This window comes from Cololabis saira, chromosome 1 (genome assembly GCF_033807715.1).
Source record: "Cololabis saira isolate AMF1-May2022 chromosome 1, fColSai1.1, whole genome shotgun sequence".
Classification (NCBI taxonomy): Eukaryota; Metazoa; Chordata; class Actinopteri; order Beloniformes; family Belonidae; genus Cololabis; species Cololabis saira.
The window spans coordinates 39,886,559-39,902,857 of NC_084587.1; the positions used below are offsets into that span (position 1 = coordinate 39,886,559).

At 39.1% G+C, this 16,299-nt stretch overlaps 1 protein-coding gene across 1 annotated transcript in view; it reads left to right on the forward strand.

Annotated features, from left to right (window-relative positions):
- xylt1 (xylosyltransferase I) overlaps nt 1-16,031 on the forward strand; it is a 106,195-nt gene extending 90,164 nt beyond the window's left edge. The window contains exons 9-11 of the mRNA XM_061722843.1: nt 4,859-5,057; nt 8,337-8,670; nt 12,104-16,031. Of these exons, the coding sequence (XP_061578827.1) occupies nt 4,859-5,057; nt 8,337-8,670; nt 12,104-12,426 (856 nt within the window). The 3' untranslated portion in view covers nt 12,427-16,031. The remainder of the gene's footprint in view (nt 1-4,858; nt 5,058-8,336; nt 8,671-12,103) is intronic.
- Nucleotides 16,032-16,299: the final 268 nt, after the last annotated feature.

Genomic DNA, 16,299 nt, shown 5'->3' on the forward strand with positions numbered 1-16,299 from the left:
CACTCTGTAACACAAAAGGACACTGTCAATTTATCCATGATAATGAATCTATATAGGTCATAACATTGAAAGCTGACATGTAGGCTACTCAGTTATTAGTGAAAATGAATGAATTCCTGTGTGCTGTTAACATGTGGTTAAAAGGAAAAACACTAAAATGGGCATGGGTATTAAATGGGCAGATGGAACATTTCATCTTCATCTACTTCATCTAATTTTTCTTTTAAATGGCATGTTTTTGTTGGATCTGTAGGAGTATTTTAGTACAGTTTTCCTTTGCTTTATTTGAACGATGGTGGGAGGAAAATGTAAAATGATTTAGGAATAAAACAGCATTTCTAAGCTTACCATAAACATGGAATCAGTTAGGCAAGGCACGTTTATTTGTATAGGACATTTCATGTACAAGACAATTCAAAGTGCTTTACATATTTATTTTAATACAGTAAGAAGTAAAACAAAGTTTAAAAGCAGAAATTAAAGATAGAAAGACATAAGTTAAAAAGAATTAAACAAATGAGATGCAAGAAATAAAGGTTGTAGTGCATTATGGCCGATCACTGAAATGTAGCAGTGAATAAAAAATGGTTTCTGCCTTGACTTAAAGCAAATGAGCGTCAGCAGCCCTGATGCATTCTGGGAGTTTGTTCCACAGGTGAAGGTATAAAAGCCAAATTGAATTAAATTCAATTCACTTTTATTTATATAGCATCTATTACAACAGAAGTTGTCTCTAGGCGCTTTCCAGAGACCCAGAACATGACCCCAAAGCAAATTATTACATAAACAATGCCAGGTAAAAACTCCCATAGTGGGAGAAAAACCTTAAGCCAAACAGTAGAGTTTACGCTAACTCTAGGCTTTACAAAACAGAAATGTTTTAAGTTTGGTTTTAAATGTAGAGGTGGCGTCAGCCTCCTTAATCCAGATTTGAAATTGGTTAGAATTTAGAAGCAAAAAATGTCCGGACATTCAGTCTTTGATGTCACTAAGACATGCCTGAAGTTTAGCTAATGGTTCTGTTTCATCATAGGCAAACACAGCTGCGTATCATCAGTATAGCAATGAACATTGATGCCGTGATTCTGGATTATACTTCTCAAGGATTGCATGTATAAACTTAACAAGATTGTATGGAGCTAGAACAGTCTCAATAGTCACAAATGCACATGCCGATTAACAAATGCACAGGGCAAGATTCACAAATGCACGGGATGATTAACAAATGCACAGGGCAGTTCACACGTGCGTCAAAGCTCTCATAATACTTATGTCTTCCTTAAAAAAAACAAAACAAAAAAACAGCTGGAATAGTAGAAACACAGAGGTTTGCACAGTGTCATGTGATCCATTACAGACAAATACAAGCCCAGCCTTTCCACCGTAAAGTTGTATATGTCATATCTAAATGTCGTACCACATTGTAGTGTTTCACAAAGACATCGCAAGATAACACCTTGGCCATGTGACTTCAGCCACAGATGACGTTTCAGCCTTGACTTAAAGCAAATGAGGATCAGCAGCCCTGGTGCAGATGAATGATGGTCTTTAATGTGGTGTCATCTGAGGGATCAGAGATCACAAGTGTCAAGATTAGGCTTGTGTTCTTGATCTCAACACACTGAAATCCCTTCAGAGTCCATGAACTCTTTTTTGATATTGTACACTGTAGATGGAGACTTGTGAAACTGCCTTCCAATCTGGAACGCAGAGGAGTGATGTTTTTAAACATTTCAATGATTATTTAATTTGTTCACAAACTGGAAATCCTCTCCTCATATTTGCCCCTCAAAGACTCACCCTTTCATGACTACTGCCTTTGTATCAGATCATAATTGGTACAAACATCACCTGTTGTTATTATTGCACCTCATTGCTATATATATATATATATATATATATATATATATATATATATATATATATATATATATATATATATATATATATATATATATATGTATATGTATGTATAACCTGTTGAGAATAGACATTAAATATTTTGGAATCATTCTGTCTCCAAAGACATGTCAAAGTAAATGTAAGAATCACTATTTTTTTTTTGTTTGTTTTTTTTGTTTTAAATTTGCATTTTCCAGATTATTCCAACTGTTTTTTTTTCTGATGCCGGGTTGTACAATGAGCCTCAGCCTCTTCTCACTGCTTCTCACTTTGGCAGTCACACCTCATTTTGGAGCAATGGCAGAGAGAAAGCTGAGGAGTGAGGACAGAAGGCAGGATAAAAAGAGAAAAGACGCGCAGAAAGGAAAAGGCAAATGGGAAATGTAGGAGAGAAGAAAAAGAGCCAGAAAAAGGGGAGCATGAGAAGTGGGGAGTGTGCAAGGCAATCGTTGTGAGTGTAAATATTTGTGGTTCTGCTTGTCAGGGTAGCATTTACCGGGACGGGTTGACTCCTGGTCCTTTAGTTGAATACTGATGAGGCTATAGGCACGGGGGAGCTGGGAGAAACACTGTTTGTGTTAAGTCATGTGTATGTGAATGTGAATGTGAAAGGAGGAGGAATAAAGGGGACTTTACAAAGCAGAGGAATGAGAAACCTTGGTGAAAAGAAGCCAGAACATGTGCAAAGAGCAGCTGTGGAGTGTTCCCTAGCAGTGCCCACCCTGGCCCCATTTTTTTTTTTTTTGTTTGTTTTTCCAGAAGTTACTACAGCTGGCTGCCACACAAGATATGCAAACATCAGAATAATCAGAGAGGCAACAGCATCATTTAGTGTCAGCTGAATGGATCACCCAGTTCAACTTTTTTTTCTTTTTTTACTAAATTTAAAGTCTTAAAAAGATTTTTTCCATTCTCAGTTAAAGGAGCATGAGGCTCCTTTTAAGAAATGAGACTCTCTAGCGCCACCCTTCACCACGACGGCCGTCGGGGGTACTGCAGCCAACAGTGAAGCCGGCACGGGAGAACGGGGAGAATGCACATGCAGCGTCATTTGACGTCACATCCACAGGACAGCGCGGGAAATTCGGGACCGAATTGCAGCACATTTTGCAGCACACAGCCTGTTCAAGGCAACGGAGAGATACACTACAGGGCTCATTCTTTTTGATTTGGAACGCTTCATCTGACATTATTACTAGAAAACTTAAAACGTATACGAATTTTTTTCATAAATCCTGCCTCAATCTCCTTTAAAGGCCATCCTGGAGATAAAATCCAAAATGACTTGAATAGATTTTTGAGAGCAAGGGAACAAATGTTTGCACCATAATGTAAATGTTATCCCAGAGGACAACCGACCAACTTCAGAATAAATTGCTATTTTAAGCCTCAAAGAAGAGTTACAAATGTAATTCCACTTAGGAGATGGTATCCCCACACAAAAAGCAAGGTAATTTTACCTTTGTACAAAAAGTCTATTAAAAGGTCTGTTCAAGCACTGCTGTTGTTTTTAAGTCCGCACAAGTAAACTACCAATACTGTCGATAGACACAAAATGAAAAGAGTTTCCTAGAACTGGATCAGTACTTATGAAATTTAAAGTGAAATGGAAAAGTGTTAGAAGCAGAGGTCATGAACTCTCCTTCCTTTATGCTACTTTCGTAGTCATTTGGTATGAGCTTGAGATGACATTGACAGATAAATGCAAACAGTCCTATTTCTTTAAACTTTCTGTAGACTCACAAAGTTAAGATTACCTTGGTTAGTCTGTAGGCACACTATCACACTGAATAACCTTTTTTTTTAATTTGTCAAAGGTTTAAAATTGTAGTTTGCATTAATTGCCATGATATTGCAAAAGTATATTCGGTTCTAAGGCGAAACTCCTTCAGGTCACATCATTTTGGTCCCTAATGAAAGTTTACACTCATTGCCATCTAATGATAGACCCAGGATTGATTTCACTTCAGACTATTGCTTTAAGTTTGAAGGACCTTTGGAAATTAGTAAGTGTTCACCTGCCATCTACCTTTTGATCGACAGTAATCGTCATGCATAGCCATCAAAGTCCAGTGACTAAGAAAATGCATATCAACCCAAAAGCAGTGCTTTGGGAGAATTTTCTGCTTTGTCAACACATCTTTTTGAATAATTGTGTTTATGGTAAAGCTCATTGAATTAATATCCATCATGTCACACAATCACAAAGCCGGCTGACTCTCCCCTAATCTGTACTGCAAGCAGACATTAGTATCCAGCCACATTGGCATGTCCAGGGCATGTTTCCTTTAGGCCAGGGGTATTCAACTAGATTCGGCCGGGGGCCACATCTGCAAAAGGACTGTATGGAGAGGGCCGCACAATTTGAAAAATGTGGGGGTTTTCAAAATGTATTTTGCACTCAAAGACGAAGCCTTATGTAAATATAATACATTTGTATTATACATTTGAATATATCTAGTTTACATATGAATTATGTATTAATTGTCTCCAGATTTAGTAATTGTGAATGTTAAATATAATATTCAGATAAAGAAATATTATTTTGAATGCAAGTTCATTTTGAAACCATGCATTGTGCAAACTTAATGAAATTGATATTGACCTACTTTTAATGAAACACGCCATAATGACAAAGCACCACTTTCCACCAAGATTTCCTTATTTGAATATTATATTAAGCATTGAGCACAACCATTTTAGTCCATAGTAGCCAGTTATAAAAAATATTATAAAAACACCCCCTTTTTTGAAATATGACCAGGGGCCACATAAAAGCTCCTGGAGGGCCGCATGTGGCCCGCGGGCCGCCAATTGAATATCCCTGCTTTAGGCACTATCCAGAAAAGTGTTGATATTCTGCTGCTCTTACAGAATGACCCCTAATATGCTGAACAGTGCATAGGTCAGAGGTCAGGTTCACAAATAGATTCAAATTTTCTCGATGTTGTTCCAGGTACTTCCCCATGGGACATCCAGTGTCAGTACATCTTTACTTTCACTTAGACCAGTTCCAGGGCTACCTGGTCAAGCACCACGCCACCAACCTGGCAACAAGCAAACTGGAGACGGTGGAGACCTGGGTGGCACCCAAGAAGAACTTCAAGCTAACCACACCTCCCACCAGCACATTCAGCAGGTTACAGTTTGCAGAGGTGAGTCGACAAATCAACTTGTGCAGCATTATGATTTTTTTTTGGTTGATTTTTGTATTTGCAATCAGATCACATGTTTGGTATGAAGCAGATACAGCTCATCGCCATGGTGACCTGATATTCATATATTCATTGCTACGCTGCCCTTGCTGGGACTAACAGCAGCACATCTCCACACAATTAAACCAGTGCCCGTAATAGCCTTGTAAAATGTAAATTGATTAAATTCATCCGAGTTTACAGGGATGAGCGCTTCATGTGCTGCTTATTTGTTGTTTCCTAATAAAAAGTCTTTTCACCTTCACACTGGAATGCCTCCCTTGATTGTCTTATGTTAATCTGTGTTTTCTGTTTACCACATTTGTCTATTTAGGATACAGGCACTCTGCCACCATGCGACAGGAACAGACTGGCTTTTAAAAAGGACAAAATTAACTGAGCAAATGCAAATTGACCTTTTCCTTTGCTTAATCCTTTTATTTGCAGGATCCTACAAATGTCAATAAAGCCATTAGTGAGTTGTCTTCTTTGTTTGAGCCCGTGGGCAGCATTCATGCACCTGGACATACCTTGACCCTGTTTGACCTTTGCCAGCTGTCTTAGAGCAAACACAAAGGAATGTAGACACCCGCCTCTCGTTAAGCCTTGTTTGGGTGTGTAGCCTATGAAACCATGAGTGACAGAAAAGAGAAATGACTTGTGGATTTGATCTGGATTCTTAGCCAGCAGCAGCATTTTCTGTCAAGAACCTCACAGTAGCTGTCAGTCATTTAGTCTAACTGCCATTCAAAACCCCTTGAAAAACAGCTTAAATGCTTTGTGCTGTTTGTCAATTTAGCAGATACTATTACTGAAGCTATGCACAGGATTTTCTAACATAAAGCACATGGTCAGCTTAACAATGTGTTTTGTGTTCTGCTTTGGATATAAAGACAGATGTGTCTGTCTTCACCCGTTGCCGTCTCCAGGCTGTCTTTTGCAGGCTTTTTTACTTGATGATTTAATAAGGATCACATAAAAAATTCACAGATGAAATGATCACCTCTAGTCAGACACTGACATTGAGAGCTATATAACTCCTTGCAGTGTAAGTCTTGTAGAGTGTCTCTGCCCTTAACTTTTGGTTTATTCCCTATTCAGGCTAGATCCTCATGAAGACAAAACGCTTATAATTTCAAAAACATTCTTCGTAACAGATGGAGATGTGTCAGCTATTGTGTGTGTCCACATGAATGTTCTCAATACGATGGGAGTATTTTTCGTCTTCTTTCAAGTTAGGCACAGGTTCCAGCAAAGAAAGAAGTAAGATCTGTAATAACATTGAGTGATGGAGTATATGTGGAGAAAAATAGTAAAAATTAAATACATAATCAGGAGTGTCTGCTTCCATTAGTCAGGTTGACAACACAGGATAAATGGGAGTTGTTTTTTATTTTTAAAGCAATGTCTGTTAGTAATTACTGGTTAAGAACGGAAAATCTGAATAATTGGTTGAAGTGAGTGGAAAGTATGAGTAAATGGAGTGCCAGACCTGTGGAGGAATGGTGTCATTGAAGAAAAGGGATAAAAAAGACAAGTCAAGTTTGCCAAATTAGTGTTGGCTCTCCAGAAAGTTTTTCCTTCTGTAAAGAATTTTAAGGAAAAGAACGTCATGAGTCTGCAATTTGATGAGGAAAGCTTAATTGGGTAGTGGTCTTAAGCCAAAGCTTATTGAGGAAAGCTAGCGAAGACTGAGTGCTGAGGGCATTGTTAGCCATCGCTCCAGACGGAGATGGTCCACAAGTTAATCCTTGTTTGAGCTGCTTTTCTGAAAGTAATTCCTTGCTGCTTGTGGCTTTCTCTATTATCTGCATGTCAGCTATTTTATACGTAGATAAAAGTGATTGTAATACTTGAAGTGATAAACTATATGAATGTTTCTGGTATTTTCCTTGAAATGTTTGTCTATTGTAAAAGCAGTGCAAACAAAACTGTGTAGCTTTAAATGCCTCATTTATGCAAGCAATGTATTGTCCTCACGTGTCAGGACGTAGTATTGAGTCAGTTCCAGTCAACAATTCTCCAGTAGGGTGTGCTGTGTTAATCAGCTACCACTATCAGGATGAGCACTTACTAAACCTAAAGCCACCACACATCTCTGCCAGCACTACAGATCTTTTACTACTGTGCGTGCGTGCGTGCGTGCGTGCGTGCGTGCGTGCGTGCGTGCGTGCGTGCGTGCGTGCGTGCGTGCGTGCGTGCGTGCGTGCGTGCGTGCGTGCGTGCGTGCGTGCGTGCGTGCTGCCTCCTTCTCTATTATTCTGCATCCCTCATCAGACTCCATATCTCCACATTTCTCTTTTTGGACACCAAGTTTTTCTGTTCAACACACACAGATCATTAGGCAACACTTATTGACCCTTCCTGAATACTTACTGTTTTATTTTAATTTACAAATATTTTTAAAGCAATTTCAAACATCTGTAGCTATGCACAATTATTCAAGAAAAAAAAGTCTGAAAAGCTTAAAGCTCCACTCTTCCAGTATGATAAAGACTGGAAACTGTGATGTTGTATATTCAGAAGTACCAACCAACTCACAGGTGCTAATCCTTTTTGTTTTTATGACCACTTTATTGGGCATAAATAACAGAACAGAATTGTCATAGAGGATACAGCTTCATCACTCTTTGACGGAAGAATCAAAACCCATTCTTATGGAGCTCTCTTCCCTAAATCATTTTCACCTGTCAAAAAGGCTGAGATCAGTGTTTGTGTCTTCTTCTTTGGGGGCAGTTTTCACTTCTGTGAGACTCTAGTCTTCTATGGTTTGATTTAAGGTCAAATATTTTTCACACTGGATGCTGACATTCACTACCTTCCACCGCTCTAACCCCATTACTACATTTTAAAATGTGTTCTAAGACCTAGCAGGGACGCATGTGATCAGTTTAGGTGCAGTCAGACTGGATCACATTCTCAGCTTTGGACTACCGTAATATGAAGTGAAATTTGATGGTTGGAAGAATAAAGTTTACCAGCTTCAGCTTGTTTTAACCAAAGACCTTGACTGTGGTGAGGTATGGGGTACAATATGACCCCCCCAACCATTAACATATAACTTATGTAGATATACAGCAGGTTATCTTACAGTAGGCTACAGTAGATTGATTACATTTTATTGATCCTACTATAAACTGAGTGCCTCAAACGAATTTACAGCATCATCGTACATCTCCTTGTCTCTAGTCTTGACCTATTATTTGACTCTTCCTTCCTGTTTTTGTTCCTCTCTTTTAGATTGGCACAGAGTGGGATGCCAAAGAGCGCATGTTCAGAAACATTGGTGGACTCATGGGTCCCGTGGATGAGACGGTGGGCATGCAGAAGTGGAATAAAGGGCCTAACGTCACTGTCACTGTTGTGTGGATCGACCCCACCAATGTCATCGCAGCCACCTATGACATCCTGATAGACGCGAGCGCAGAGTTCACCCACTACCGTCCACCACTCAACCAGCCCCTGCGACCCGGCGTGTGGAGTGTCCGCATCCTGCATCACTGGAGTCCTGTGGCAGAGATACGTTTCCTGATTGCCCCGTTGGCTTATAATAAGCACCAGCCCATACAGCAAGGTGATGAAGATTCAATGAGCCTCTGTGCTTATAATGATGCTCATTTGTAACCTGCTTTTGTCATTTTTCCCAGCTATGGGATGACACTAAATTACTATCGATTGTGTCGTTTGGACAAATTGCGAAATTTATTGCACAGCGTTGTTGTTGCTCAGCCCAGGCTTATCACTCGTCAAGAAAATACTCAGTGTTACTTCAAATGACAAATATTTCCCTGCAATTCTAGTACAGTGGTAACCCCAACAGGGATTCTGCAACTGTCTTTGGATAATGACATTTTTGCCTGTTTTTCACTGACCTACTATTTTGAAATACTGTAGTTTCCATTTTATAGTCATTTACATTTTTTTGCCTACATTTCTGAGAGCAGCTACAGTTACTAAAGTGTAGTGATTTAAGGCTGCATTTTACTTTATACTCAACATTAGTCATTTGTTCTAATTAAAAAGAAATCAGCCCTTATTTTGGGATGATAAGATAAGCTCATGTTTCTGTGACTTCTTCAAATGAATGTCATAGATTTTAAATAAAAAAGCAGAGGATTTTTAATGTAAGTGATAATTTAAACACATAGTTTATAGACTGCATTTACATTTTCACTACTCTATTTCCCGCTGAACCACATTTTACTGACTTATGGTGCATTCACCGTAAAGTAGAAATTGCTGATTTTAGTGATCCAAAATGTCACACTAGCGTGCCTACAGTACACACACGTGCACACAACCTTTCATTTACAATGGTAAACCTTCCAATGGAGCCTCTTCAGATCTTGAATATTTGTCATCAAGTTATCCCTAATAACCTGGCAAGCAGTTCATACACACTAAACAGAGCATTAAACCTTAAACAGTGCACTTAGGGCCCGATTTACTAAGATCCTAAATAAAGAGTACTAAATTGCGTGTGCACTGAAAAAGTTTGCGTGTGCTGTTGTTGCGTGGTTTGCGGGTGATCAACTAAGAATGCTTGCGCAATTGATAACAGGTGCAAACCTCAGTATTTAAATGAGGTGTTGCGTGTTAAGGTTTGCGAGCGCAGATCTGCGCCATGGAGAGTCTGGATGGAAAGCACAGTCACAAGTCACAAGCGCAAAATGAAATTTGACGAGTTGGAGTTAGAGATATTAGTGGAAGAGGCAAATAAACACATTCATGAACTACAGCAAATACATTTAAACATTACCAAAAGAAACGCAATATGGGAGAAAACCTGCGATAGAATAAATGCAGTTGGTAACACAAAAAACGGAAAAACGTCTGGTTTTTCATATTTCAATTTTAGGCACAGATCAAAAATACGAAATAGAAAAACGGGCCACAGGACTGAATTTGATTTTAATATTTAATTGGTCGGGTTTACGTGACCCCGCGGTGCTCGGCATGATCTGAGGAGAAAAAGACATCAGACACAGAGCTGGAGAGCGCTTTGATTCAATCTATTTATGAGTTAAGTTTTTATTCAGATGTCCACAGTATATTGCAAATATTATATATTATATAGCAAACACTGACAGTAAATGTGTGACAGACGGGACCATCATATGGCCGTCGATTTAACGCGGAACCATAATTCAGGCGAAGCTGCAGTCTCTGCGCTGATCCTGACACACCGGGTCGGAGCGGATTTGGTCATGATGTTTAACCTGTGTTTTGTGATTAATAAGCACGGGTTTTAATTAAATGTAATTTACGAAGGATGATTTCACGTTCAATGAGATAGGCTAAGTAATCAATAAAATACAAAGTTTTGGCACAAAGGCTTGGCCTGCTTGTGGGCGAGTGGAGGGGGGCACAATAAGAGAAGGTGGCAAGATATAAGGCGGAGAACTAAAGAAAAAGTGGCCTTTAATAAAACTTGAGCAACCATTTTTAAAATAGCATGCAGCAGAATAAAGACTCTCTCTCTGCGTATTCTTTGATTTTGGATGTCGCCTCCTTGCCACAATAACAGCAGCAGCAGATTAGCACCTTCCTTTCGAACGTATTAAATACAGAAGCAATCACAATACGCGCAATTACTTTCAGGCTTGGTAAATCTCATTGCGCGTGGTAAATGGACATATTTGCATTTTCCCCTCCCAGTATTTAGGATTTCTGGCGGGTACGCCCCATATTGATTATTCATCAGGGCAAAAGTACTAAATGGATTGCGTGTGCTATTTTGCGCATTTCAGAGACGCAATCGTCTTTGCACGCTGTTAGTAGATCAGCTCGCACATTGGTTTGCGGGTGCTGTCAAGTTTGCACAGGTTTTTACGCACGCAAACCTTTAGTAAATCGGGCCCTTAGTCTATAAACAATGGCACAATTAAATCAATCAGTCGGCATGTGAAAAATCCATTATTCGTCCATTTTTTAATCTTATGATTAATTAGAAATAACTTGGTACCATGATTGCTACAACACCTAACTGGTTCACATGCATTCAGGATTTGTGTTTTTTAATTCACAAATAAGAAACTGCAAAGATGAATGAGTTAATGTAGGTCATCCATATACAATGTTCATTTATAATGTAAGGATACATAATCATTATTTGCCAGAGTCATCAATGCCTCTGTGTTTAATTGAGGTAGATAGTTATGTTATAACATTGTGTATGGTAGACTTGTGATGTTGTAATGGGCTTTAGTCTCAGCTCTTCAATCCACCCGCCTATAATTTACTGCTGTCTCTGGCACCAGGTTTCTGTACTACATGCAGCGCCAGTAAAACTTTATGATGTGGCAGCAGCAGACACACATGTACGCGCACACACACACACACACACACACACGCACACATCCACAACCATGTATATTAATGCAAAACTCCAAAACCTAGATGATGACTAGCTGATGTCAGATGCAGATTTTCATCCCAGACTCCGGTACCACAAAGATTGTTGGGCAGTGCTTTAACCGGTGGGGAATCTGATGTCTGACTGTATCATTCTGTCACCAGTGTGTGAAAAGCACTGATGTCTGCAAACATCTGGGTGAGAGGAGGCTTGTGTTCCATGGCACACTTAGAACAGATGGCTAACTTCCCAGTGAGCAGACCAGTGAGGAATTTCAAGCTTCACTGGAGCTCAGGATGGAGGTGTTTTAAAGAGAAGTTGTGACCATTACAGTCTTTTTTTCAGGACTTCACCGCCATGGGTTGACGGAATGAAGGCACGTCTCGAATATTTCTAACTCTTTTCATCAATTTCAGCATTGAAGTGACTTGACCTACGGCATCGAATAAAGGGCTTTTGAAGATTCAGTTGTGAAGATCAAATAAAGCAAATGAGCAGCCAATTTAAATTCAAAAGATCACAATAAAGCAGATCATGTTCACTGATTACACATGCTGACTAATCTTCCATCTTTTCCATGCCCTTTCAGTCCAATCTGTTTTTATGACCACTCATCACTCACTGGCTGCCTTTTCCCTTTCTGTTTCTGCAGAGAATACGTTGAAGCTCCACAATGGGCCAGCAAAGAACAGCTACATGGAGCAGAGTTTCCACGGTCTGAACCCAGTGCTCAACATCCCTGTCAGCCTGGCTTACGTCGAGCAGGCAAAGAGGAACGCAGCCCTCACTGGCCCGGAGCTGGAGAACTGGTTAGATAGCCTTGTCGGCGAAATGTGGGAGGCAGCTGATGTGTGTGCCGTCGGCCCCACTGCCTGTCCCGTCATGCAGACCTGTGCCAGAAGCCCATGGAGTTCGCTTAGCCCAGATCCAAAATCGCAGCTGGGAGTGCCACGCGCTGATGGTCACATCAGGTAGCAGCGAGGCTTCCAGCTGGACAGGAGGCCACAGCGCTGGTTATTTATACTTTATTTGAGAGGTTTCTTGTTCGTGTGGGGGAGAAGTGTGAGTGTTCTCCGTCTGTCCTGGGTGAAAAAGGAGGATAAAAAAAAAACAAATTGCTTTTTTTGGTGGGTGTCTGGACAGAAACCGAGAGGATGAATCTATCAGATCACCCCACAGGATTATTTCTTTTAGGGGAATTTGCTGGCTTTTGCTACTTCACTTTCCAACTTTATTTATTTTTCTTCTTGTTGCTGAGTCCCACTGTGATCAAGCATTGCAGTTTACAAGCTTTTAATTGGCTGATTAATGAATTATGAAGTTAGTTTGTAATGCCCTGCACAGGGCACTGAGGCTATGTGAGTTTGGTTCATATGGGAAAAAAAAAAAATAGATGTAAAGTAGACATTAATGAGGAGCTGCCCAGGTACTGAATGAAATTTGCGTCCTTGAGTTCATGTGAACAACAGCTAAATATATCTGTGTTTTCATCAACCCCAAAACAGATCAAAAATATTATGATGATTCACCTCAAAAGTGGCATTAGAAGCAAATTTTTCCAGAAATTAGAAAAACTAATTGAGACACAGAAACTGCTTTTAGCTAGGCTAAGCATCTGAAGATCCACTTTTGTTAATATAAGGTCCATTTCCAATAGACAGGGGTTTTGGGTAGATTTCTCGGAGCCATTACCAGGAACGGCCCTACAAAAGTGGCCTTCAGGAACCTTTACAGGGCCAAAAAACATTCCTGTAGTAGGAGAGGTACTCAGGTGGATCAACAGGAGCTTCCTGCCGGGGGTCTCTGCTAATTGAGATTTCTTTTTTTTTTTTTTTTTTTTTTTTTTTTTTTAAAGATTGAACACAGATTTATTTAAAATATCCTGAGCACCATCAAACCTGCTAATTCCCAACCATAGGCCAAATGACAAAATGTCTACAAAGTTTGGCTTTATAAGAGGTGAAAAGGATTGCATTGTCATTTCACAGAAAATCCATACACTGATATTTTAGTTTAAAACGTAAATCTGACAGATGTGTTAAGCTTTTTTAAAAGCTTAACACAAGCTTGATGGGATTTCTAAATTATATTCAGCACTTTCACATTCATATAAATCAAGTGAACACAACTTATTTGAACCTATTGGACCAGAAACATCTTGCTATGACTACATATGCTTAAGTTGGAGATTAAAAGGATAAAAACGATTGATGGGCTGACGAGTCGGTTGGTGTATTATGCCAATGTAGAAGCAGCATCCATTGTTGACGTGTTTCTTCTTCTTTTTATTGTTTTAGAGCATTCTTCTTTTTCATTTCCTAAACTGCTGCTGGGCATTTGTGAACAGCAAGAAATGTGCATTACCACCACCTCGTGGTCGCCTGTGCTATTTGTTCAGTGAATAGTTCTTGCGTGGCACTACAGTGTAATGAAGACACGCCGGCTGAAGGGGCTGGTAAGACTGTCGGCCCTGTTAGAGGTTCCTGTCCGGTTGGCTTACCCTGAATCCCCGATAATGGAAACACACCTATAGTAAGTTATAAATGTAAACACAAAGGCCTTTTAGGGATATTTAGATAATTGGGGAAGATCATTAAAGAAGTGTTTTTCAGTGTTTTAGTATTAATTTATAAATACTTCCTTTGCCGTCTCTTTATGATAATGTTTTCAGGTATAACAGATACTTTGCATAGATTTATTTAATGACACTCAGATGTTGTGACAGGCGGCAGACAAAAAACTGATTTGTCTGTCTTGTTTTTTTTTTGTTTTTTGTTCTTTCCTTTTTAATAAACCTGCCTCAAACTTGAAACAAAATTACCTTAAGCTGGCCATAAAAGTTTTTGTTTTATTTCAGTCATTTCAGTGACACTTGTACTTAATTATAACACGTGTCTCAAATTGTGTGAATGGGGGGTGGGGTTTCGTCCACGAGTCACTATTTATTTATACATTTGTATTAATACTGATATTTTTAGTCGGTGACTAAATAACTGCAACGCTGCCTTGGCAGCATGATAAATATTTTATTGTTAAAAAACATGCCTTTATTTAAAAAGGCTAACACCCCAGACTTATCTTGTACCTTTTTATGGCCCGCAGCTGTGGATTTGTCAGTGTTGTCCCGTCTGAATAGTTCTTCTTGTCCTGTTTTTTTTTTTTCTTTTTGATATGGATGTTTGCCAAGTGCATCACAAGGGAAAGCCACACTGACCTGTGAGATCAGAGATCAGCTACCTTACAACCTTACCAAACAGAGAAGGTGAAAAAAAAAAAACTTTTCACAAGCAAACACACTGGAAAATGCTTGGACCGAAGGAAAAAAACTGTGCTTTTTGGTGTTTCGTGGTTGTTATGAGTGTCAGAATGACAGTGAGTGGTTGTGATATTCATGCTGTGACAATAATGTACAATTTAAAGTGAATATTATAGTGTATATTGATTTCAGAAATGAATAATTTATTAGATAAGTTCTATAGCACCTTGTCAGCCCTTTTACATTTGATGTACTTTTGCTCCCATCAAGACAATCTCTGTGCATTTGAGACAACTTAATTATACGTGGAGTAGTGCTGTACCGCAACACATCCTGGACAAAAGGTTTGCTCACATATTTGCTTTACCTTGAAATAAGTTGCATCTGAAGTGAATTACGTTTTCAGTGATTGCTAACATTGTTCAGTGATCACATGAGCCAAGGTAGTGTTTTTACACGGGCTAATGAAGAGATCTTACTGTTCATTAATGTCAAATTCACCTTGCCTCTCCGTCAGATGTGTGTACTATAACTGCTACTTCTCTTTCCCTTTCACATCTATGCTGTTTCTGGAGCTCAGTTGTAAAGGACAACTTTGTGATCCACTGGCTGGATTCTGCTGCCCTCTTATAACTGATAGTGCCACCTCGCTCTGAACAATTACTTCACACAATAAACATGATGTAAGCTTAATGAAAGTCTGGGGGGGTGAATTAAAGTTCATTAAATGTGAGTCCTATTTTGTAACATGATTAACACGTGAAGAAGATGTACATATGTATTTTGTATTGAAGTATTGTTAAAAAAAGAAGTTATTGTACATATAAATACTGATCTGGTAAAAACAACACTGAGTTATCACGAGTTTTTGAAATGTCATTAACTAAGCAAAACAGTGAATTGACTTGTGGATTAAAGTACATACACTTGTTTCAGTGTTTCGGACGGCTGCGACAGCAACCTAGCCCTGTTTGGCTCTCAGATAAAATCAGATTGTTGTTGTACTTAATGGAATGTATTGTTGAGCAACTGTTGCACAAATTTCTCTGACTGATGTGTCCCCTTTTATTTTATCTGGGGGAGGCTCTGTGTGCCTTAGCTGATTTCTAGAACTTTCTCCATTGAAACAAAATCCTGATTTTATTTGTTTTTGACCTCATGTGAGGAATGCCATAAGTCTGTCGAGTGATTCATTAATACTGCAACACCAAAATGATGTCTGCTGTTGTATATATCATTAGGCCTTCTGTTGTTATGGCTCATATTTTTTTTTCCTTCCTCGGTGGAATTTGTTTTTGTTGTAATAGCTTCTTTTCATTTTCTCTGACTGCTTTTTTGGAAATAAAATTCTAAGAAAAAGGAAAAATGCTCACATGGATACTCAGGAAATACAAAAAGGGGATTATAAACTAATATGAGAGTTAACTTGCATGAATGAATGTCTGTCTCTTTGTGATGTACTGGTAACCTGCCCAGGTATTCACACACAAAGATTGTTACACTTCTTCCACTATACTCATATTGTATGAGGTACTATTTTCAGAAAGGGATTTAACTGAACCCATACCACCTGAGACTTCACTGGCTGCTAA